At 36.9% G+C, this 24,338-nt stretch overlaps 1 protein-coding gene and 1 long non-coding RNA gene across 3 annotated transcripts in view; one reads left to right on the top strand and one right to left on the bottom strand.

The window, feature by feature from the left end:
- The window catches only part of EFR3A (EFR3 homolog A), a 108,410-nt gene that overhangs the window by 7,902 nt on the left and 76,170 nt on the right, over positions 1-24,338 (bottom strand). For both annotated transcript variants that reach the window (XM_080801461.1, XM_080801462.1), the window contains exons 13-20: positions 23,711-23,883; positions 22,966-23,041; positions 18,799-18,960; positions 17,998-18,129; positions 16,764-16,831; positions 15,692-15,819; positions 7,995-8,086; positions 3,369-3,417 (exon numbers count right to left, since the gene is read on the bottom strand). In XM_080801461.1, coding sequence (XP_080657587.1) covers positions 3,369-3,417; positions 7,995-8,086; positions 15,692-15,819; positions 16,764-16,831; positions 17,998-18,129; positions 18,799-18,960; positions 22,966-23,041; positions 23,711-23,883 — 880 coding nt within the window. The remainder of the gene's footprint in view (positions 1-3,368; positions 3,418-7,994; positions 8,087-15,691; positions 15,820-16,763; positions 16,832-17,997; positions 18,130-18,798; positions 18,961-22,965; positions 23,042-23,710; positions 23,884-24,338) is intronic.
- Positions 4,208-12,522, top strand: LOC308341489. Its single transcript, XR_013966711.1, has 3 exons — positions 4,208-4,600; positions 9,965-10,058; positions 11,208-12,522. It is a non-coding gene; the product is annotated as an uncharacterized lncRNA (long non-coding RNA).

The raw sequence follows: 24,338 nt of genomic DNA on the forward strand, positions 1-24,338 counted from the left end.
TGTATCCACTTCTGAATGACTAATAGAGAATTATGATCACCTCTCTGTTCCTCACTAGACCAGGGTAAGCACCTGAAATGGCCAGAGGCCAGGCAGGACACATAGATGTTTACATTACGTCAGGTAAAAGCAGTAGGAAATAAGGGAATGTGGACAAGATAAGGCAGATACATTCTGGTCTTATGTCCATTTCTGATGATACTTCCAACTAAATCTAGCCTGCAGGCAGCGAGTCAGTTTGCCATACATTAGGCAGTTCTCAAGCTTTTTGGGTTCAAGAGTCCTTTACATACTTGAAAGTTACGAGAAAACCAAATTGTTACATCCATTGATATTTTCAATACATAAAATAAGTATAATATAATTATAATATACTATATTATATTATAAAACTGAGAAACTTTAAAAACATTTAATTCCTTTAAAAATAATTCATTTTAAAATTATGAAAGGATTATACGTTAACATAAATAACATTTGTTTAATGAAAAAATGATCATACTTTCCGAAGTAAAACTCAGTGAGAAGAATGGCAGGGTTTTATATTTCTACAAATCTCTTCACTGTCGTGGCTTAATAGAAGACAGCTGGATTTCATCTGCAAATGCACCCAACCCACTGCAGTGTGTTATTTTGGGTGAAGGATATAAAGAGAATCTAGCATCAGAGAGAGATGTACTGGGGGAAAGAGTATTTTAATGGCCTTTCACAGAACTGTGGGTATTTTTTCTTGGACATTACAACACAATATGAAAAGTAGTAGTTTTCTTAAAAGTTAGCTGTAATACAAAATGTGAAATCTTACTAATAAACTTTTTTAACTGGTTATGGTAAAATCTATTGGTCTACTTTACACCTTGAATAATCTGTATTTATGCATGATTTTGTAACATCATGCAATGGTCATGTGGAATACTGATCCAGTGATTTACTCATGTACATCTAAATGTAGACATGTTTCATTATACAGTATTTCTTTAATCATATTTGGCAGGTACTACCATTGATTGCATTAGAAGCATCTAACACTGATCTCATTAGAAGTATCTAAATATTTTTTTAATTAACATATAATGTATTATTTGCTTCAGAGGTACAGGTCTGTAATGCATCAGTCTTACACAATTCACAGCACTCACCATAGCACATACCCTCGCCCGAGTCCCCTACCCAGCCACCCCAGTCCTTCACCTCCCTCCCCTCCAGCAACCCTCAGTTCGCTTCCTGAGATTAAGAGTCTCTCATGGTTTGTCTCTCCCTCTCTGGTTTCATCTTGTTTCATTTCTCCCTCCCTTTGTGATCCTCTGTCTTGTTTCTCAAGTTCCTCGTGTATCAGTGAAATTATATGATAATTGTCTTTCTCTGACTGACTTACTTAGCTTAGCAAAATACCCTCTAGTTCCATCCTTGTCTTTAGAAGCATCTAAATATTTGGGTGCTGCCAAACTCACAGTGGCAGACAAAAGTAAAAATTTTAATTTTGTTCAGAGTGCAAATTTTATCATTAGAAGCAAATGCAGTGCCGACGGTTTTGTTTTTTCTCTTGGGAGTCATGGCTTCATTTATTTTCCAGAAAATGCCTACCAAATACCATAGGTTTTCTGTCAGTCTTTTTTTTTTTCTTTCTTTCTTTCTGAAGTAAAAATGGTGTTCCTCATAAAAATCGACTAGTTCTGGGGTGCCTGAGTAGCTCAGCTGGTTAAGCATTGGACTTGATTTCACCTCAGGTCATGATCTCAGGGTCATGGGACTAAGCCCCGTGTGGGGCCTGGCACTCAGCAAGGAGTCTGAGATTCTCTCTCTCTCCCACCCTTTGCCCCCTTGACTTGTGCACACTCTTTCTCTAAAATAAATAAATCTTAAAAAAAAAAAAATTGAGTAGTTCAGCTTGCAAATCAAGGCAATCAAAGAAGTGTTTTATGTGTACTTCCCAAAGATATGTACTCATAGGTTGAGATTTAATAATTTATATTAAGAGTATTCCTAAATAAAATCTCATTTACAAAAAGCTGTGTGTGTGGTGCTAACGACTATGATCACTGCTAAAGGAGTATGATGCTGCTGCCTCCTTCATTCATGCTAATCGATGCAGTATAAAGGCTAACAGTGTCTTTACACTGTTATGCAATGTTATAATGAAAATATTTTTTGCTTGAAGGATCTCTTGAAAGAGTCACCACAGGCTACTGGGGCCCACAGACACACACTGTGAGAACCATTGCCCTAGACTGTAAATTTCTCAATATGTCCTATTCTTGTTGTGACTGTTATTTTTAAGTAGGCTCCATGCCCAATATGGGGCCTGAACTCACAACCCTGAGATTAAAAGTCACATGCTTTACCAACTGAGCCAGCCACACACCCCATGACATGCCCTATTAATCTTTAAATGTCTCAAAATATCTTGTATATAATGGGTGTTCAAATTGCTTACTGAATTCAATTAATTTTATTTTGGTAAATTTGACACTGTATCACATAATTTAAAAGCCCTGTAATGGAGTAAGCTGATAAAGGTCAGATTTTATTTTATGCCTGATGGGTACTAGCACTCCACTTTCCTTGATACTAATTTTCTTATTCTAACAGCTCTGAAAAAATGAGAGTCATTTTCCACCATATATTGCTTTACCAGTTAGAAATGAATTGAGAACAAGGTATCATTAGCCTGGCAGTAATTTATATCAATACTTAATTGAAAGAACCATTTTAAATTTTTTAAAAAGAGGCAAATCATATAAAACTTATTTCCACAAGGGCCAAAGGAGAAAAAAATCAAGAGTAGTATTTTTGCAGTGTGAAAAGATTAGTCAGTCAAATGTGGGTACAAAATCTGGCATCAGCATTTACTAGCTACGTGACCGCAGGAGAGTTTAATTTCTCTGCTCTGATGTTCTCACTGATAAACCAACACCATCCTCTATCACGCCTCCCTGCCAACAATCTCAGCCAGCTCCCTTCTCCTACCCCATTAGAAACATGCTTCTAATTAGACTACTGTGTGCCTGCTAAAAGCTACTCTATTTAATTCACTCAGAATTATTCAGAATTTTCATCCCCCCCATCTCCTACAGAAGGAAATATGCAATTATTTCTCCTAAGTTTGAGCTGTCTGCATGTTGGCCATCTTAAATAAGTGTGGCATTAAAATACACTGACGTGCTTTCATAATTCTAGGAAAGTCACTGTACAGAGAAGAATTACCTGTGATAAGACAGGACAAGTATAAAAGTCTAAAACATGTAGCTCAATAAATCAATTACAGATCTATGCAGAAATGCCATGCCACTTGTTTATTCTGGTACCTCACCAAGTACTAGGACAGAAATAATCTAGCAAATCATTAGGAGAGTTAACAAAAATCTCACCAATTGCTTTCTTCAATGCTTCAAAGGTGATTTCTTCAGTGTTACTAACCTAGAGAAAGGTGATTTTAAGAGTTAAGAGAAGTCGATACAAATAATACCTTCAACTAGTTACAAGTCATCTAAGAACGCCTACAATTGTTTTTCTTCTTTGTGCTGGCTGGATCTGTGACTGTTCTCCATAGTATCAAATAATCTCCACTTCCTCCTTGGCTGAACCAGTGTCCTACTGCAGGGATTAATGTGGGCCTGGCAGAATCAACCACCACTGAATTACAGAACTCGATCTCCTCTCATGGGATATGCAACAAGGTCTGAGTCCCATTGGCTGAACTAGGCTTCCCTAAGTGAACAGTGCTTTGAGATATTCAAGGCAGAGAAAATATGTAAATATAGTTCAGCTATGTAATACATGAAAACTAAGTACTCTATACCCTCTGTAATTTTGGTGCCGTATACAGTTTACAAACAAAAAATAAACTGAAAACTTTAATGGTTTAAAAGCAAGAATCACTTCTTTGGGAAGTGTCCAGTGAGTACAGTTAACATCTTAAAGCAATCATATTCTGGGTCTTCTAAGGTAAACCACCTACACTTATCTTCCAGAAACACCCTTTAATAAAAAGCTTCCCTCCTTTCTTGCTTTGAGACATATAAAAGGCATGAAATCAATAGCTTTATGATCAAAAATCAGTAATAGTTTTTATGGCACCAGCATATTTTCAGGGGGAATAATTTACACAGTTACTAAAGTATCTCTGAATAGAAGTTAAGAAATGATACCTGAGTACTTGCCTGGGCCTCTGGTCATCCCTAATTTTAGCTCATGAGCTTCTTTTGCTAAGTCTAAGGCAGCAAGACTAATGAAAGCAAGACTTCGTGCTTTGCACCTTAGCTTCTCTGTAATACAAAGGCTTTAGCTGGAAATGAAGCAGCAAGAGTTCCACTACCTCAGTTTTTCTACTGAGGGTTCATATTTCTAGTTGAAGTCAGATTAAACTTGGGAATCTTCAGTTGCTTTGTTCTAGATATTTGGAGCAGACATACAGGATTAGGCTCTGGCTCATTAATTATTTGTACCTAGCAGTAGTCTAATACCTTAATGAAAAAAACCCACTGGTTAGGGTTTTAGACTTTTGAGAAACAACTACAGTACAGCAAAAAGAACACAGAAGAACTATGAGGCCAGCCTTCTTGTTACACAGAACTGTTCATTATTACCTATTCAATCCCAGGTAAGTGAAAAATTAAAGTTCTTTATTCTAAGAAGTCTTTTCTATTGGTTTGTGTTTTCCCTAATTTGGAGGACCATGTTGCAGTCACTCTGTCCCTCTCTTTCTTGCTTTTAACCTTCTTTCTCAGACTCCCTTTTAGTCACTTCTTTGTGCCCATCCCACTCTGGAACAGGCTACTGCTCTCTGGCCCCTTTCCTTATCCCCAGCCTGGCTACTGCAGGTCCTCCTTACGCAAACTGTATGCTATTAAAAGGAGCTATTAGCTGGCCTCTCTACCTCTGGCCTCTTTTTTCCAGTTCAGTCTGGCCACACTTCCGAGATTCCTTTCATGAAAGCATTGTCCCAGTAATGACACTGCCCAAATTTCAGTGTTTCCTTACTTCCTACCACATTACACACAAAGCCCTCAGGCAGGTGATAAAACCTTCTATAATTTGGCTTCAATCTTTTTTCCCACTCTTTCCTTTTGTCAATCCTATTTATTTATTTATTTATAAAGATTTTATTTGACAGAGAGAGATCAGAAGTAGGCAGAGCAGCAGGGAGAGAGGGAGGGGGAAGCAGGCTCCCCGCTGAGCAGAAATCCCGATGCAGGACTCGATCTCAGGACCCTGAGATCATGACCTGAGCCGAAGGCAGAGGCTTAACCCACTCAGCTACCCAGGTGCCCCTGTAGATTCTATTTAAAAAGGAAAAAAGACCAACTGCTTTATATTAGTGTTCAGTGATTCATATTTTTCATAGAATGTAGCTGTTAAATATAAGACATCTACTTTATTTGGTGCCCAACCAAACTACAGTCTGTTTGCCTCTCTAGAACACCGGTGATTTGTGTGTTCTGGAGAAATGATGCAAAGGCACCAGCCTCAAGGAATTTCAACAATCCTTTTACTCTTGATGACTTTTGCCCTTATTCATGATCTACAACTCTAACCTAGGCTATACAACACCATTAAGCCTACGTAAGATCTGTCTGTCCTTTTCCAATCAGGCTAGTTGTTATGCTGCTTCCACTGATATCTTACTAATTTTATAGCACCTAGGAGAGCAGCGTCTAACTAATACTACACTAGACTTGTTTTGTTAGCACACATGCAAGCTTCTTTACTCGTATTTGGGAAAAGGCAGGAGTGTATAAATAAATGACAATTTATTTATAATAAATGACAATTTATTGTCCTAGAATAATGACAATTCTTTTTAGCCAACCTGTAACTTAATTTTGTACAAAGAAAAATTCAATATGCACTCAAAATGTAGTATGTATAGCCTCCCATCCATTCCCCAAAATAATCAAGCACTATTACCTTTTAGAAAGAAGAAATGAGTGGTGATTTCAATAGACTATAGTAATAATCCGAGTCATAGTTAGGGAAAACAGAAGTTTGCTATGATCTTATCTAAACATTCTGACTTCTATAAAAGAATTTTATAAGCACTAAAAGCAGATATTGAATATATCTGAGGACTAATCAGGATTATGTATTTAAAATTCCACATAATTTTGATCAAATACAAGAGTACTGTGTTTTTTAAATGAGCAATTCTCTTATTTGATTCATTGTTAGCAAATACACTTATTCATAGTTTGATATTTTGTTAAACCATTAACTGGTGAACACTTAACTGATGTGAATTTCTCCTCTCCATGCTATGAAATTAATTAGTTCTGAAGGTAATGTTGTTTTGTCTTCTGTATGCAAAATCAGATTACATAATGGTAAATGAGTCTGAAACTCCAATGTGCTCAAGTAAATCTTATAATAAACTATACTCAACTTCTCAAATGCTCAAATATGTGCAGCATATTTGACTTAGGGCTTACAGCAAAGAGAACAGGGTCTTTAATAAGTTAAATATTAATTAACTTTTTTTTAATTTAATTTTTTCAGTGTTTCAAGATTCATTGTTTATGCACCACACCCAGTACTCCAAGCAATATTAATGGACTTTTAATTGTAAAATGTATGTTTAAGAATCTTCTTCCTGTAGTAAGTCTTCATACAAATGTTTTCTTCAGTTCATTTTACCAAAATGGACTGATTTGTTTTCAATAGCTTGAAGTGCTATATATATATTTTTTTAAATAAAAATAGTAAACAAAAGGAGAATGGAATACCACTCAATAAAATTCATTGCACTCTTGATAAACTGTAAAAACTAAAGCTTTAGATTAACCCTCCCAAAAGTAACAGCAGCAAATTAATACTCATTAAAATACAGAGCTAGTACAATATTCTCCTGAAGAGTAAAACATATATAAATTAAAGTGGCTTTCAAGAGGTGAATTTAAGGAAGATGATTTTTCTTGAGCTTTAAGTTGGCAAGAAACTATACCCACCATATTTCAAAATGAACACTAACTGACTCTTAACTGCTCTTGACACTACGTTGATAATTTCTTAATAAAACTGACAAGTTCTACTTACTGGGGAGTGGAACAGCCTAAAGGATGTAAGCTAGTCCGCTGGAACCTTGCCACCAGAAAGCTGTAATTCCTGAAGACTGACAGGGATTGGGGGGGGGGGGGCTGTGACACCATGAATTAAGACAAATTCCTTCCCTTTTTCTTGGATGGATAATCTCTTAAATTATTTATACTATACCATGAGAAAGAACGAAAAACCTAGGAAGGCAAACAATAGATAAACTTCAAGGAGGAGGCTGACGTGACATCCCGCTACTTCACCATTTTTACTAGCCTATCAAAAAATTATCTGGTGATTTGTGCAGAGTAACTCCTAGACAATACTGGCTGTTTTCCTCTTCTTAAAACTCAGGTACACTTTTGTGCTCTATTAAACAGGAGGAGAGCATCAAATCTCTGACATTTCATATAAGTCACAGTCCTTAAAGAGTAGTAGGGCACTGATACACTGCAGCCTATATTAAATCCATTATAGCTACTATCAAACAATAAAAAATACACCCTCCCAGATAAGCCTCTGAAAACTTCCATGGAGTATTTGCCTTCATGTGAGATTGTACAGTTCCCTTTATTCTCATAATCTGTTTCATAAATCTTCAAAAATTAAATAGGATTTGGAGACCCACCCAGTTTAATAACAGGCCTTATATAACATTTCTTACTGATTTAAAAAAAAAGTCTGTTTCAGTTCCTTTTACTACACTAAATTACAATATAAAACCTAATGACCTCAATACATAATGTTAAGTTTATGTATCTTTACTGAGAGCTGACGTGAGTTTAGTAAAATAAATAAAAAATAAGCTCAAGGCTAAATCAGATTAATGGCTACTAAAGCGCTGTTGATCTGAGGGATGATTTACAGTTTCATTTGTCTCTGGTTTGAAAGTATGGAGGAGCAAAAAGTTCTTTTAAATTGATGTCTAGCTCAAGAAAGTACCCCGTCATACACTCCCAGCAACTTACCACATCATCAGAAGGAATGCTGTTGGGTAAAATATCCACCTGAATGGATACGGTGTCCACAATACTTTTTCTTCTAGAAAGTCGATCTTCATCTAAAATCAAAATGGTTTTTCCCCGTTACTTGCTAGTTAGAAATGGTATGTCATTTAAAACCTCTACTTATTTCAGATTTCAAAAGATCATAGAAAATAAAGTTTTCTTTTTTGTTCTTTTTAAATATATAAAGCATTGTGTTCTCAGACTTTTAAGTTTCATCAAGCAGATTAAAAAAATAGAACTGATGGGGTGAACTAAGGTTAATAGTTTTATTTTCCAAAAAGGAAACATTTAGCAAATATTACCACTTCCCTAATAGTTTAAGAAAAAATAAAACAAAAGTCAACAGCAAAAGGAGGAATTACATAATCTAAAATGAATATATCCATTTTTACTAACATTCACTATATTGCCCTTATATCTCTCATTTCTCCCCTGAACAGTGAAAGCTGTGCACTAACTGTGGATCTAGCGCAGGAACCCATGTCTGCAAGTGTTTACCATGCACCACATTTGCAGACTGAAAGATCTGTTGCTTCAGTCAATAGCTCCTTCTCTACCCTTTCCAGCCATTCAACTCCACTGGCTCAGCTTTTGCTTAAGTCAACCACCAGTCCGGAAAACCTTGCTCTTCACTTAAATGCTCTAGCTAATCTACTTTCTCCCCACTTTTGCAAACGTGCTTGGTCTGAACCAAATGCTCTCTATATGTCTCTACCTACTCTTCTTAATCCCTGCAGTTACAATCCTGCACTTAACCACTCTTCCCAAAAGAGTGTGTGTCTTCCCACCCAGTAAAGTTCAACCGCTATTCTTAGGCCCACTTTATGCTTAACCATTTTGTGGAAATTTGAATTTTTTTAATTATAATCTCCTCCCACACATTTTTTTTATTTTTTTTTAAAGATTTTATTTATTTATTTGACAGACAGAGACCACAAGTAATCAGAGAGGCAGGCAGAGAGAGAGGAGGAAGCAGGCTCCCTGCTGAGCAGAGAGGCTGATACAGGGCTCGATCCCAGGACCCTGAGATCATGACCTGAGCCGAAGGCAGAGGCTTTAACCCACTGAGCCACCCAGGCGCCCACACACATTTTTTTTTTAAATTTCGATTTTCTCCTTCCACATTCAACAAATCTATTAAGTCATTAGACACCACGTTAGGTATTAGGGACAAACTGCTGAATGTAGTCCATACCAGCTTACAGTATGAGAGATAAGACCCAAAACAAACAAATAGTTACACAAGTAATGAAGGACTTGGAGAAACACAGGGTGCTGGAAAAACACATTAGCTATGATTTCATCTGAAAAAAAAGGAAGCAATACTTTATGTATTCCAATACAGAGAGTCAGAGATGTATTCAACCACAATTGAACTTGACAAGTACACGTTCTCTTCTGAGCTCCAGTCCAGTATTTCCAATTTCTTATTAGTCAATTCTACTCAACATGTTCTAAACCCAACTTTAACATCTCTAATAAACCATCTTTATGTCACACTGCCCTATTTTCAAAAGGGCCATCATTAAAATTCTGCATCTTTTTTGCCTGAATTCTTAGGATAGCTTCCTACCCAATCTATTTGTTCTCTCCCTTTTATTTTGCTAACAGTGTTATTTCAGAAGTAAATCATTTTTAGTCTTAATTATAATTCTAAACAAATACGGCCCACACACTGATACAGAGAGCCTCCCAAGCTTTTACAATTGGGTTTAAAACACGTCAGAGAAAATTGGAAGAGGCTGCTCACACTGTGGGCTCTGACTGCCCAGCCCCCAAAGAGCTACTAGAAGGGCTAAGGAGATCAATATGCGGATACATCTGGAATGTTCCCTACAGCAGCTGGGAAACTCAGCTCTAGAATCTATGACTGATAGCACCCCATCTTTCTAATCCTATTTTATACAAACTGTGATTTTCTTCTACGGCAGGAGTCAAGAAGGAAGAACTACAAGAAGGCCAGCACAAATGGGGAAACTGGTTTCTTACTGACCACTCTTCTACTCACCGGAGCCGTCCATGGTGGTAATTAATGCTGGTGATCAAATATGGTTGTTCACCCTCTTTCAAGGCAGAGAGGCCTGCAGTTGCAGCTTCTCTGTGGTTTAGAAGGACTATGTAACTAGTTCTGGCCAATAAAGTACAAGCAGTATTCAGAGAGCAGCTGCTCCGTGAGCCTGGATGATGGAGTATCTGGAATATCATATCTGGAATCTCCATCATTCCAGATATGGATGCTATGAAGCTATGCACAGTTAGTTAATTTGAGTAACAATTTACTGCTTTAAACCACTAAGCAACTATGATTATTTGTTATCACAACTTAACTTAGCCAGGGTTAAATCCTGGCACTACTAATATTTTGGGCCAGATAATTCTTGTGGTGTGTGTGTGGTGGTGGGGGGGGAGGGTTTCTGTGTATTACAGAATGTTTAGCTTCTATCCACTAGAAGACAGTAGGGCTACCCCACCTCTCCTTGCCCCACAGTGGTGATAACTAAAAATGTCTCCAGGAGTGATAAATGTTTGCTGGCATGGGCAAAATCACCCTCAGATGAGAATCACTGACCCAATCCATCCCGACAACAGCAATACTACAATACTACAATACTACCTATATGCCACCATCATTTTTTTTTTTTGCCACCATCATATCTTAAGTTTCTTAAAACACTAACCACATCACTCCACCAACCTACCTACTTCTTGATGAATTAAAAAGTCATTCTGGGGTCTCTGGTCAGATCTTACCAACAGCAATTTCAACCACTCCCTAATTTATCTAATGTTCAAGTAAAATGTGCTATTCTCCCATCTCTGAGCACGCTTTGGCCTTCTGCCTTCCATGCTTTTCTAGAAACAAAGACCCCTACTGGGAACAGTTTATTACTTGCCCTTCTTTACATCCTCCCACTATATAAATTCTCACATCTTTTAAGGCCTAAATGAATATTATATCACTTCCTTAAAATTTTAAATATTACTGCAATTATTTCCACTTATCCCTCTTTCTTCCAGACACAAAAACTATCAGTTATGACTGATCTTCCCCTATCACCCTTCCATTAATATCACCCTTCAAACATTTCCTGGGCCTGGTACTAAGACATGTAAACTAATGCCTTATCCTGGCAATCACAGCAGGAATTCAGTGACAAACTCTCTGCTTTTCAGCTACCACACAGGATTCACTTGGGTTCTGCTGTAAGAAGGCTGGAAGTATGGATGAATATCTATTCAACTGTGATACATCAATACAGATTGCTCTGCTATGGATTTCAGATTGAAAATACTTCATCTCCTGCTTGTGTCTATGACTACAACCTAGACACTGTACCCTTTGTTTCCTCGTGATCATATGCTTTGATATAAATTACCAAACATAATGACATCAATGGAGCTGCTACAAAGTAGTATATGCTCATCAATGCTGACTTGCTTTTATCTTCTAAGCTGGTTAACTGTTGAGGCCTCATCAGAACTCAAAATGAGGAATAATAGCCTGTTTCTCACAAAAAAAAAAAAAACCCAGCATAAAAGGATTTCTAGGGTAACATACAAAGGCTGATGGGTAGCACAGAAGAGTCAGCTTTAAGTCAAAGATAAAAATAAAAGGGGAAGAGAGACATGAGGGCAGGAAAGGAATCACTAGGTGGCAAAAATCAATGAGAACATACTCCAGAGGAAGTAGATTTAAGAAGATTAAAAATTTCTAAAGGGAAGAAAATAAAGCCTAATGGGAAACTCTAATGTTATATTCTCAGAACTTTATCCTTTTGACCTATACAATCACCTGCTTATAGCAGTCAAGCAGAAAAGCCCAGGTACATCTATAATCAGATATCATGGACATCTACTCGAACGTAAGGTTTCTAAAATAGAGCTTATGCACTTAATGCCCTTGGTTCCCATGGGCCACCTGTGTCTGTTCCTGACCTGCTTTTCCAAGCTTACTGAATGCAGCCTCCGTGGACTATACCATTCTGCTGTCTAGAGAACTGCCTTGTCACCATCTCAGTGTCTGATTTATACAACCTCCGGGGAGACTATTATTTCCCACCCTTAAAATGGGCTGGGGTAGTCCCAGACACTGCTTGCTGTGCCCTCACCACTTTCCCATCCCTCCTCCTGCTCTGCGTCCTGTGTCTGCTATTCACAATGGTGACCATCATCTCTTCTTATTGTTTCTAACTAGAACCTGGAGTTTAGAAGCAATTCTTAGAGCTATGCTCATTACAACCTCTGAATTCCCACACAAAACCCGTCTCTGACTCTTAACTGCCTACAAGGCACCCTACTTGGTTGCTCACTGTCAAAGATACTTAGCAAGAGGTTGATCCCCTAAACTAGCCACTTTTTCCTATTCATCTCTGTTAATAAAAACTCCATCCTTCTATCATCCAAGATCCAAAACAACATATAGACAATTACATCTGTTTGAAATACGTTTTTCTTTCTTCACTTAAACCCTGTCATACGACCCAACTCTACAAAAAAAAAAAAAAAAAAAGCAACTGAAGCAGAAAATATACTCAGCTCTTACTCTCACTGGTGTGCCTTCCACCTAAGCGTCCAAGGCAGAAACCAAGACAAATCTTTGGTTTTCTCCTGCTCCTTCATACCAATCAAGTGCTTATAAATTCTTTCTTGTAGGTTTTCCTAGAATCTATCCACTTCTCTGCATTCTCACTCAGTACAGGCCCTGGTCCTCTCTCCTGGAGATTACTGAAGAGCATTCTAAATGGTTGCTCCTCACCACTCTGCTAAAGCACCACCAGAGTAATACTTGAACAATGCTTAACCTGAGTTAAAATCATTCCTTGACTCCCCAGTGTTGCAGAACAGTATAAACTATGCAACCTGATCTACAGTTCCCAACCCTATTCCTCTGATTCAGTCCAAGTACACTAATTTCATACTAATTCCCTGAAGAATCATGTTCTTACCTACATTCATTCTTTCACACATATCATCACACTTCTGAAAGAAACACCAAACACCTGCTTCAGGCTCCTCCTAGGAATTGTTCCCTTTGGAAGACATCCCTTGCCCACCAAACCTGGACCAAATGCTCTCCTAGCTGCTGCCTGGGATCCCCAAACTTCTCTGATCACAGCCCTGAAGGTCTGCTTTAACTGTCCAGTTATTTGTCCTATCTGAGATAAATTGTGTAATGAATTAGCTTCTTTGCTATGCATCTGGAATTAAACTGGTAAAACGCCACCACGGGGGAACTGACAAAATAGTCACTCAAATCATCTGTGCTTTGTGGTCCACACGAGGAACCCAGTTGAGAAAGACTATTAGTCCTGTGAAAGTAGAGACTTCCACCTATTTTGTGCATTCTTGTTTCTATTTGCACAGAAGCTGAAACTGTGAATACTCATAAACATTTAATTATACAAGTTCACTACAGTCACTGACACCTTGATTGGTCTAGCTGAGATATTACTCAGTATTACTGTACCCCTTCATGAAGGAATACTTACCACATGCCTAGACCTACATATTCACTCAAGTTCTAGGTTGATTTGGGATAAACAAAAATGCTATACATCTTATACTTATGGGCCACTTACTATATGTTGGTCACCAACAGTTCAATAAACTTTAGGCAGACCACTCTTCTTTCCCTAGAACCACTACCATTATATTTCAATCATGTGTCCACCTTCTCCACCAGATTTTAATCCTTAACATCTTTTTACCCTCAAAATCCACAACAATGTCTGGTATATAATAGGCACTCAGTGAAGGTTTATGGAATACATGAAAAAAACAATCTGGATCTGTATGGATGACTGAACAATCTTTATGTACATGGAAAGCAGCAGTGTTACCTAATCAAATTATTTAATTTCCATTTCATTACTCTCATTTTTAAACAAAGATACTACTACTACCTATTAACCTTCAAGGGTTAAATGAGAAAATGAACACAAGTGCTTGTCTCAGTGATTGGCACGGAGTTAATGCATACTAACTGACTGCTAATATTTTCATGATGACAGGTATATGCATGATACATGAGAAACTATGTTTTGCTTTTTCTTTTGATATAGTCTTCTTAAATCTCTTATTTTTAAAAATGAATACCTGATGGTTACACAACAACAAAAATTTAATAACCAATCGATTATACCATAAAGTATCACTACGTCTTCAGAATCTTTCTGCATTAAGGCAGGACGTATGTGCCAAAGAGTGATTCTAAACTATTGAAGTTTTTAGAAATCAAAAAAACCTTATTCAAACTGAGGAATTTCTATGCAGTTACATAATTAAATATATACTGAAATATTCAGAATTCCTCCAGTCAATGATAGAGAGGCATTAAGAATGAGAATACATCTATGTGGGGGGGGGGGAGGGCGTAGAGCAAGCCATCTGTTAAAAAACAAAAAGCACCATAATTTTCATTAAAAATTGTTACTTGTTAAGAGTCCATCTGTTAAAGAGTTAAAGGAACAGGGTAAAAGGAAACAAGAAGGGTGAAAATACACTACAGCTACTGGGAAGGTAAAGGGAAATAACCAATGAACTTATAACTACGTAAAACATACGGGCCACTGGCTCCATTTCTAAAAGGCACATTTTATTAAGCTATTTTTCTATAGGAAGGTGAGGGAAGGGCAGGCCAAACTGATACTTGCATTTACCTTTGTGCTTGTGCCTGGGTTTATGAGGTTTTCTGCCTGAAGGAAAGAGAGCTAAATCCAAATTATAAGAATGAAATATTTTTAAGGTCTTTTTAAAAAACTGTTTTAAATTACAAAACTGTGCTACTGTTTTGTTTTTAGCTCTTTTATATCCCCAACGAATTCATGAGGTATAGAACCTTTCGTATTCTAGAATGTAAAAGAAAATGCAAAAGCATTCATTAACATCTCAGAGCATTATGAACTGTCATTGTTATAACATGTATGTTTTGGATCCATGTTATAAAAAAGATAGCTATTTACAAATACTATTTTTAGTATTTAATCCAGAAAACTACCTAACTCAAACAGTTCTCATATAGTATCCCCAAAGCAAGAACTAGTTCTTCTACCAAATTTAATACTTATATGACCATGAAATGACAATAAAGACATAGGACAGAGAAACTCTTGATTTTAGTTGTTAAAGTAAACACTGAATGCAAAACACCATGCAGTTTTGCCTTTAAAAACAACGGAATTATTTGAGGCAATGAAAAGAACAGAAGGAAATACATGGTGCACAGAGGAAAACACATTCTTAAAAGGTCTGCAGGCTTTTAACAGAACAGTCAGCGCTCTTTCCAGTGAGAGCAGTTACCTGACATTCAGCTCAGTAGTCACAAATCACTCATTAAACAATTTATATGTATTTCTATAAGTCAAACACAACGTGGGTTAATGAGGAAAGATTTCTATGGGCTTCTCTGTTTGAAGTACACTAATATATTAAGTATAATACTAGCAATCACTTAAGGACTCCATTTGCTGACGATAAAATCCATGAGATTTACTAAAGTTTTTCAAGAGCAAAATTTTAAAGTGAAACTAAAACCTCCTAAGCATTTGAAAAACTGTGGTAAAGTGTACAAACAATGAATTTTCAATGCTAACTGGGTTAATGGAAAAATTACCGAAATGTAATCACCAGAGTTAGAGTTCCAATTACCCTCCTCTTACCTGTTACTTGCGGTACATATGGTACTGACAATCTCTCAACACTATAGCCGCTTCCGCCTAGTGACTCTGCAATCTTGTTGGTCAAAAAGTATAAATTTTTGTCATGCTTCTCTAAAGATTTTGGAAGCCTGTCGGGTTGATCAAAACAAAAGTCATTCAGCATTATTTAAATTACTGAGCAAAAATAAGTTAACATGCAGGCATGCTAGATCAAAGCCTAAATATAAATATATATACAATTTAAACTGTAATTAGTGATAGAAAAATCAGTGTATTTTTGGTGACCAATCTGACTATAAAAACACATGGTATATAGTCCCATATGTTAGGCATTCTGCTGTGATTCTTTCTCCAATAACGTTCCAACGGGGAAGTCAGCCTTTAATTATTCTGTGGGTATTCACACATTAAATGATGAAGAAGACTAAATTCAGCTTTAACCTTCATGCTAATTAAAACTCTGAGAGAAGAAAATCAAACTGCAGCTCAGTGACTGCTAATGAAACGCATATCAGCCAGCGAAGTGATAGGAAGCACCTGCTCAATCACATGAAGGTCTACTTTCTTCTCAAACTCTGATATTATCTTATGCTGATGCTTTCAATATTACACTGCTTTTATAGCCCCAAAGTCTGAATAAAGTATTGTTCACATGTATATTCTTGTTTGAAGAGCAAGGGAGAGTGCAGGTATAATACCGATTTTCCTTAATACAGTCTCTGTCCCACAAGTTTGTGAATGCTGTTACCTATGACTGAAAGTCTTGACCAGGATATTGTATTCTCTTAAGAAATGCTTATTTATATATGAGAACACGATAGATTTAAAAGATACATCTCCATGTTAAAAAAAGGTAAGATAATTTTTTTTCACCAAAGATTGACTATGGGTGTACATGAGTCTACACTTACATTGTATAAGAACTTTAATAGGAAGGGAAAGAAGTCAGATGCATTTGACAGAAATACAAAAAATATGAAAATATGCTAACAACAGTTTACTCCTTTATAATCATCACTGATTGGTTTCTGAAGCCAGTGTCCCTTCCTTAAAATGTAAAGAATTAACATACATGCACTTATCTCTGAAAATATGCTCTGGTAGAAAATACGGGGCTTCCATAGTGCGGATCTCAATAACCTGAAAGATATCCAAAAACAAAATAAAACAAAAAATCAAAACCCTCACTCCTCAGGATTTGGCTCTGAAAATTTGGAAAACTAAAAACACAGAAATTAAACATTTATAACAATAGCAGCACTTTATTTTGGAATTTAAGCTATGTTTAGAGCCCACATGCGAGTTCATTTTATTTTCACACTTATCATTTTAAAAATTCAGAAGGTAACAAAACTCCAATAATAAAATAAAACATGCAGTAAAAAAAAATTATATTTAATTGAACCTATTACAAAAGGATAAGAACATGTATTTTCTCAAGTGCCACTGCATTGGAAGCCCCTTGACAAAGCCCAAGGCTGTGAGCACCCTTACTCTCCTCAGCCACCTTCTGTAGCGTTTGCGTGAGGTCTCAATGCACTTCTGAGGCTGGGCTCCTCTGTGCCACCGTGAGCAACTTAGAGGGGGCACTCTGCTTTTGCAACGGCAGGCATTAGACAGATAGTCACCATTTGTCTAATGAATGAATGAGTTCTATTTCTTGTAATGCACTAAAAGCCTACATGTAAGCATGGACTAAGAGACGGGCTTCCAATTTCAGAAAAATGAGATTCTCCTTGACCAATAATCTTTAAAGAATAAAATTACAGTGGACTTTCTCTGCCAGGTAAGTCAGAGGCTCTGAAATGCATATTAAATTGTGCAAGTAGCTACTGAATGAGTTATTGCTGAGGGAAGTTGAACATAGTTGAACGACACAAGACAAATCTCTAACAAATGTTTTCCTGTGAGACCTGGCTCAAGTAGACTGGTTTAAAAAAATTACTGAAATAGTATAAAAACTAAAAATAATTTACATACTGAGATTCATAATGGCTTAAAAGGAAAACAACCAGGTAAGAATTCAAATGACATTCTAGAAGAAAACCGTGCATTCCTTGACCACTATACAAAAAAACTCTAATAAAGGAACAAGCATCAAAGAAAATATACACACTAACTGTAGTTTTAGTTTAGTTTCAAAAGAGTTATTACTGAAAAAGTGATGCACACTTTTACAGCAATATCTTCATAATTTGACACAAAATCATTATAATTTGATAGAAAATTAAAAATACTCAGCAGTAGAGGAAAATCAGCCATTTTTATATAAAAACTAAGTTGAAAGACTTTTTTAAACATCTTACCTTGCTAACATGTTGGCAAAATGCAGGGACAGCTATCATCTGACTTACAAAATTGAGGTACGCCGCAACCAGCGCCATGATCCCACAGCGATGGAACATTGGCAAATTATCCTCATTGATAATTGCACTGTCCTTTAATAAAAAAACAAACATGGCTGACAGATCAAGGTCTTAGACTCCATTAGCGTTTTCTCTATGATTATATGGAAAAACTACAGGTCGTTTGAAGTGCTGATAAAAATGTTACCTTCTAAGAAGTTGTTTTTTAAAGAATTCTGAAAGGGTAATAAATATCCATTTACAGGAGAGTTCAAGCTCTCAAATAGCTCTTTCTTAGGCAAGTCTTTTGGGAGGGGTGGGGGGGTTACACAAATATACACACACACATGTGTATATATATATGCACATGTACATATATATATATATATATCTTGCACTCAAATATATATATGATATACAGTCCCATCACATACTGTTCTTTGCACACTCCAATGAGACAGCTACATATGTAATGACTATGTAACGACCTCTTCTTCACTAGACTGAGAGTATGGGTAGAGGGGCCATCCTGCCCCTCTTCAGAGTACTCCCAGGGCTCTGAGCAAATCTGACACACAGCTGATGGTCACTCAATATTTGTTAAAACAATGAATATGGTCATAACCTGAAGTATTTTTCTATTTAAACCTAGACACATCCCTTTTAAAATTCATGCCCTTGGATAAAGGTAAAACCACTTTAAAGATGGTGTCTAGTTCATAAAAAAAAGTTTTTTTTCACTGAAAGATGACAAAAGCATACCTGTAAAGCAATAGCTAATCGAATGAGATCAATAACCACTTCCTCATTGGCCAATTCAATAGTTATAAGAGCAAGAGAAGTATAAAGTAGTTCATAGTTTTTCTGAACATTGTCTTCCTCTTTACAGCCCAAATATATGTGCCGATACAATTGTTGCCCATTCTGAAAAGGGAAGTGACATTGAAAAAGATGATTTTTGCTTAAAAAGTAGTACAGGCAGATTTCATACACATATAACCTCTTACAAAGTAGCTCTTATTACAGAACTTAACATGAAAGAGAAACTTAAGCTAAAAATCAGATGGTCAAATTGTATCATAAGTTATCAACATCAATAAATATGCTAATATACACAACAGCTAAGACAGAGTTGAAGCATGAACGATAAATAAAAATAGGAGCTAAGAGTTCCAGTGTAAACAATGAAATGCTTTTAGTGATCATCTGAAAAGACAAAAGCAAATTATAGATTGATTTGGGAAAAGGCTGAAATGGCTGGCAGAGTTATGGGAGATACTTCTGCAATACAGCCTTGGCAATGATAACAAAAACAAACATTTGGCTAAGGGGAAATGTACTCAGGCTTTCCTGCCTTTGGAGGCAATCTCCTGTGAGGCAGGTGAGGAGCTGTCCAGGGACGAGCACCTGCAGGTTCCACTATACTTTGGCTAGAGTGACCAAAGGCAAGCCTAAAGCCTTATGCAAGGGAGCGGTTACAGAGATACTCCGGGGACTGCAAAAGGTTTCCCCCTAAACCAAACTAATCTAAATATATTGACACAGAAAGGAAAAGCCTTTCCTCTAAAGCATTCCGGGGTACAGGTCCAACTAAGTGAGAACTAAGAGAAATAAAAATGTGTTCTCCATTTAAAGTCACTATGTGACTTTATGTGGTTAATTACTATGTGGTAATTAACTCAACCTCTTGCACTGGTTCTCATCTAATTGTAAGCTATAATCATTGATTAGCTGGTCATGCTTCTACCCTCCCCACTGCCCACCCTCAATATGATTTAGCTGGTGAAGCCCAAGTATTTTTTTTTAATATTTTATTTATATATTTGATACAGAGATCACAAATCGGCAGAGAAGCAGGCAGAGAGAGAGGGGAGAAGCAGGCTCCCCGCTGAGCAGAGAGCCCGATGCGGGACTGGATCCCAGGACCCTGAGATCAGGACCTGAGCTGAAGGCAGAGGCTTAACCCACTGAGCCACCCAGGTGCCCCAAGCCCAAGTATTTTTGCAGCACAAAGCTCCCCAGGTGATTCTACTATGCAGGCAGGGTTAAGGCTAGGGCCCTATTCACTCATATGTGGAGGGACTTCAGCTGAACCCCCCGGGCCTGTTTCTCAGCAGGTTCACTTTCCTGTTCACTTTAGGGGAAAGGACTGAACAAGACCAACACAGTCTTCTGAATCCAGAGTTTGCTTCTCCCAGATGGTTCTATACTTGGGTGTGTAAACAATGGTCTATGTATTGGGCCCTCTCCAACCCTATTCTTGAATCCTATGGTTCCTAAACATCATTAACATTAAAGCTTGCACACATAGGAGTTTAGACGTCAGGTCCCTTAAGTAATTCAAGTTGATTTTGTACCTACTACATACATACCCATCAGGTTAGACAACATTAAAATCTAACATTACTATAATAATACAGTGTAAGTTGGTGTGATGACTTCACAAAGTGGTTTGAAATTGTCTAATAAATCTGAAAAACCCATTACTTGGCAATGCTTCTCCTGTAGGCCTTAGAGAAATGGGAGTTACATGCGGTATACTACGTGTACAAGAATGTTCACAGCAGCCTGTCTGCAACAATTCAACTGCCCCCAGCAGGATAACAGATAGCTTGTGGTATATTCGTGTTATGCAATACTATACAGCTACGTATATGAATAAATTTTACCAAAATAGAGCTAAATGAAAGAAAACATAAAAGATCACGTAACATATGGTTCCTTTCACGCAAAATACAAAAACTGACAAAACTACATTGTATTGTTCAGGGATCGAAAGATGTACACTTAGGTGGCAAACTGTAAAGAAAAAAAGCCAAGGAGGCCATTTTCATGAAAGCACGGGGATTACTACCTGCTGTGGATGACACGGAGCTGCAGAGAGGCTGGGCATTGGCGGGGCCTACACCATTATTCACTTCGGAGTAATTAAATAACCCATGCATTTTGTATTTGTATTTGTACTTTTTTTTTGCTAAGTGATTCCCTGAATTGCTGAAGCTGTTAACAAGAGCCCTTTCATCTGGTGATATTCTGTCAGGATTATAGCTTTGGGAGAGGAGCCTGCCAGGTGAGACACAAGATACTGAGCAGCAGCGGCTTCTCCTGTACCTGCCAGTACAGCCTCCTTAGAAAAGAAGACGTGAAGGAGCACCTCCCAGTGTAAACGGTGAGGGCCTCCTGGCCTCCTGGCCCAGGACAGACTTTCAAACATAGACCTGATGTCTAAGATATCCATAAAACATTCAGATGGAGCAGTTTTAGGCTGGGCAGTACTGTCCAAAGGGCAGTTCATCGTCCCCTGACTACAGAACCTCAACTTTTTTTTGGTTAAGTCTTTGCTGAAATTTCCATAAGGTGCCAGTTAAAGTTGCCTAAGAAAACCAAACAGCATTTTGACTGATAGGATAAATTGGAATGTAAATGAAAAAGGGTGTCCAATTATAAAGATAAAATTTGATTTTAAAAAAATGAACAGATTGCACCAAAAGAAAAATATACCAAAAAGAAGTAGTTTATATACTAACAGTAACAAATGCTTAGCCAGTTATCTCAAATTATAAAATCGAAGGATAACTAATTCAGAGAACAACTTTAAGAATTCAAAATTTAACATGGAATAATAGTCCAATATTTCGGTTCAACTGGACCCTTTCAAAATCAGTTGGCTAGCAAAATTAAGGAAAGAGAAGGATTATTTCTACCACTGTCATACCAGATAAAATAAAATGAATCCAGTCCCCAAATTCAGTATCACTTAATGTCATTATATAAAGTCAAAACCTGTAAGTTAGTTATCAGTGAGTTTTCAAATTTCATTCTACTAATCATGATTAAAAGTTCTTCAGTTATGAGAAACAACTTCTTTCACTAACTGGATAATATAAAGGAATACTGAAAAAAATAAAAGTTGGAAAGAGCTAGAATGCCTTTGCCCTATTTATTAACCACTTTTTTCATACACAATAGAGCCAAACTTAAAGAATTATTTTGTTCACATTAATTTAGTAAATGTTATTTTATAAATTATTTTTCAAATGAAGTTTTTAAAGTGTGGGGACATTAACTTGAAACACAGCAATCAATAGTAATAGAGCAAAATAAAAGATAGTGACAGGGACAAATCATGGTCTAGTAATGAGCCAAAAAAGAAAATAGATTATAGATATCTGTACCTGTCTTCCTATGGGGCTCTCTATCTGTTATTCCTTGCAACCCTAAAGACCACGGCTCACTTATCCACCAAGACTGGGATTATCTTGAAACCAGCTGGCATGTGTGTCATGGATACTGCTGTATCTCTCAATGCTGAGCTCAGAATCTGGCAAATACTTAGTGCTCAAGCTTTGGATGAAGAATACACTGAAAGATTATTCAATATGCTAAATTACTTTAGGTGTCCTGATTTTCTAATTTCAGCCACTTGCCAAGAGACGTACAAAATTCAACGGATCATAATGAAAATTTGGCTACATATTACATTTAAGGGCAGAGATCCTGCCTACCTCATCTTTATATCCCAAATAATGACAGAACAATGCCAAATACACAATAAAAACATAAAACACTCATTATATTTATATATTTAATGGTGATAAGTATTTCCAAAAACTTGAAGCCATTAAACGTAGAATCAGCGTGTGCGCCTGGGGTAGAGAGGAGTGCAAGACAGAAATTACAGGAACTTTTTACTCAAAAGAACTCAGAACTATTGCAGCATCCATCCACCAATGCTTAAACATAGGCTGGAAGAAACACTGTCAAGAACATTGTGGTAATGTGAGAAGGCTAAAGAGAGCAGACTGAGATTTCCAATGGCGCAAAATTCAATGGCTTCCTTTTAAAGTCACAGGATCAATATAAAAACTACTTAACAATTTGAACAGATATAACTTATATCATGCCTTATTTTTAAGAAAATCATCCTACCTTTTTCATGAAACTTGTGTCTTGTCTACAAATTTTTTCTCTTTTTATCTTTAGGTCAGCTACATCTGGTATTATTCTAGAGACAACATATAATTTTTAATGAATAGCACATTTAATTATAATATCCTGTCTTCTTAGGCAAATCATAGTTATACTTAGGAGTTTGAACAATATAACACATTTCAATGAGCATTTGAAATAAGCCTGTATGTAATGATACTACTGAATTACCAAGCTCAATTAAGAGGAATGCATAAATTCATCTTGACTCCTGTCAAGGAGTCAAGCAAAATCAAAATAAAATTCATGTAACTAGTAACTACTTGTAGATGAGACCTCTGAAAGTACATTAAATGATCTTCAAACATTTGCTATCTTAAAATATAATAAGTTATCTAATACCAATTATTATTATTATTTTTCCCTTCCAAAGATCTTATTTATTTATTTGACAGAGATCAAGTAGGCAGAGAAGCAGGCGGGGATGGGGGGGTGGGGCAGGCTCCCTGATGAGCAGAGAGCCGGATGCCGGGCTCGATCCCAGGACCCTGAGATCATGATCTGAGCCAAAGGCAAAGGCTTAACCCACTGAGCCACCCAGGCGCCCCTATTTAATACCAAATAAATAAAACTTTGAATTAATAAAACTTAAAACTCTTAGATTAAAAAAATTACAATACTTGAATACATTAATGTGGGAATTTAAAAACATTATCACTAAGTCTATTTTAAAATGGCCCACTACCTGATCCCTCGAAGTTTTGCCCTATTGTCATGGCGATCCATGAGATTATGCATGACTTCCAAGACTAACTGTCTCAGTTCATAGTCTTCCATGAGAGATGGTGATAACAAAGGATCCAGAAAAGATCCAGGCAGTGCAGTAACAATTGTCTTTGCTTTGTATCCAGAGGTCACCTGATCATGGGGAGAAAAAATAAACAAAAAACCTTTGTCATGAGTCCTTCTTCAGTAAAATTCTCAAACCAATTTATAAAAACCATAAACTTAGAGGAACAGCAAGTATGAACATAAGCCTGAATGAAAAACAAGAAGGAAAGTTATAAGGTAATGAGGATTTTAGGACATCTGGGTGACAGTCAGGTTAAGTGTCTGACTCTTGGTTTCTGCTCAGGTCATGATCTCAGGGTCACGAGATGGAGCCCCACATCAGCTTCCATGCTCAGTGTGGAATCTGCTTAAGACTCTCCCTCCTTGTCCTTCTCCTTCTCCCTCTCCCCACGGTGCTCTCCCTCTAAAATAAATAAATCTTTTTAAGAAAGTAATGAGGATTTTAATTTGCAAAAACATAAGAGAATAAAATTAATAAAAGCACATATTTACTATGTGCCAGGCACAGTCTAAGTACTGTC

This window comes from Martes martes (genome assembly GCF_963455335.1).
Source record: "Martes martes genome assembly, chromosome: 4".
NCBI classification, from domain to species: domain Eukaryota; kingdom Metazoa; phylum Chordata; class Mammalia; order Carnivora; family Mustelidae; genus Martes; species Martes martes.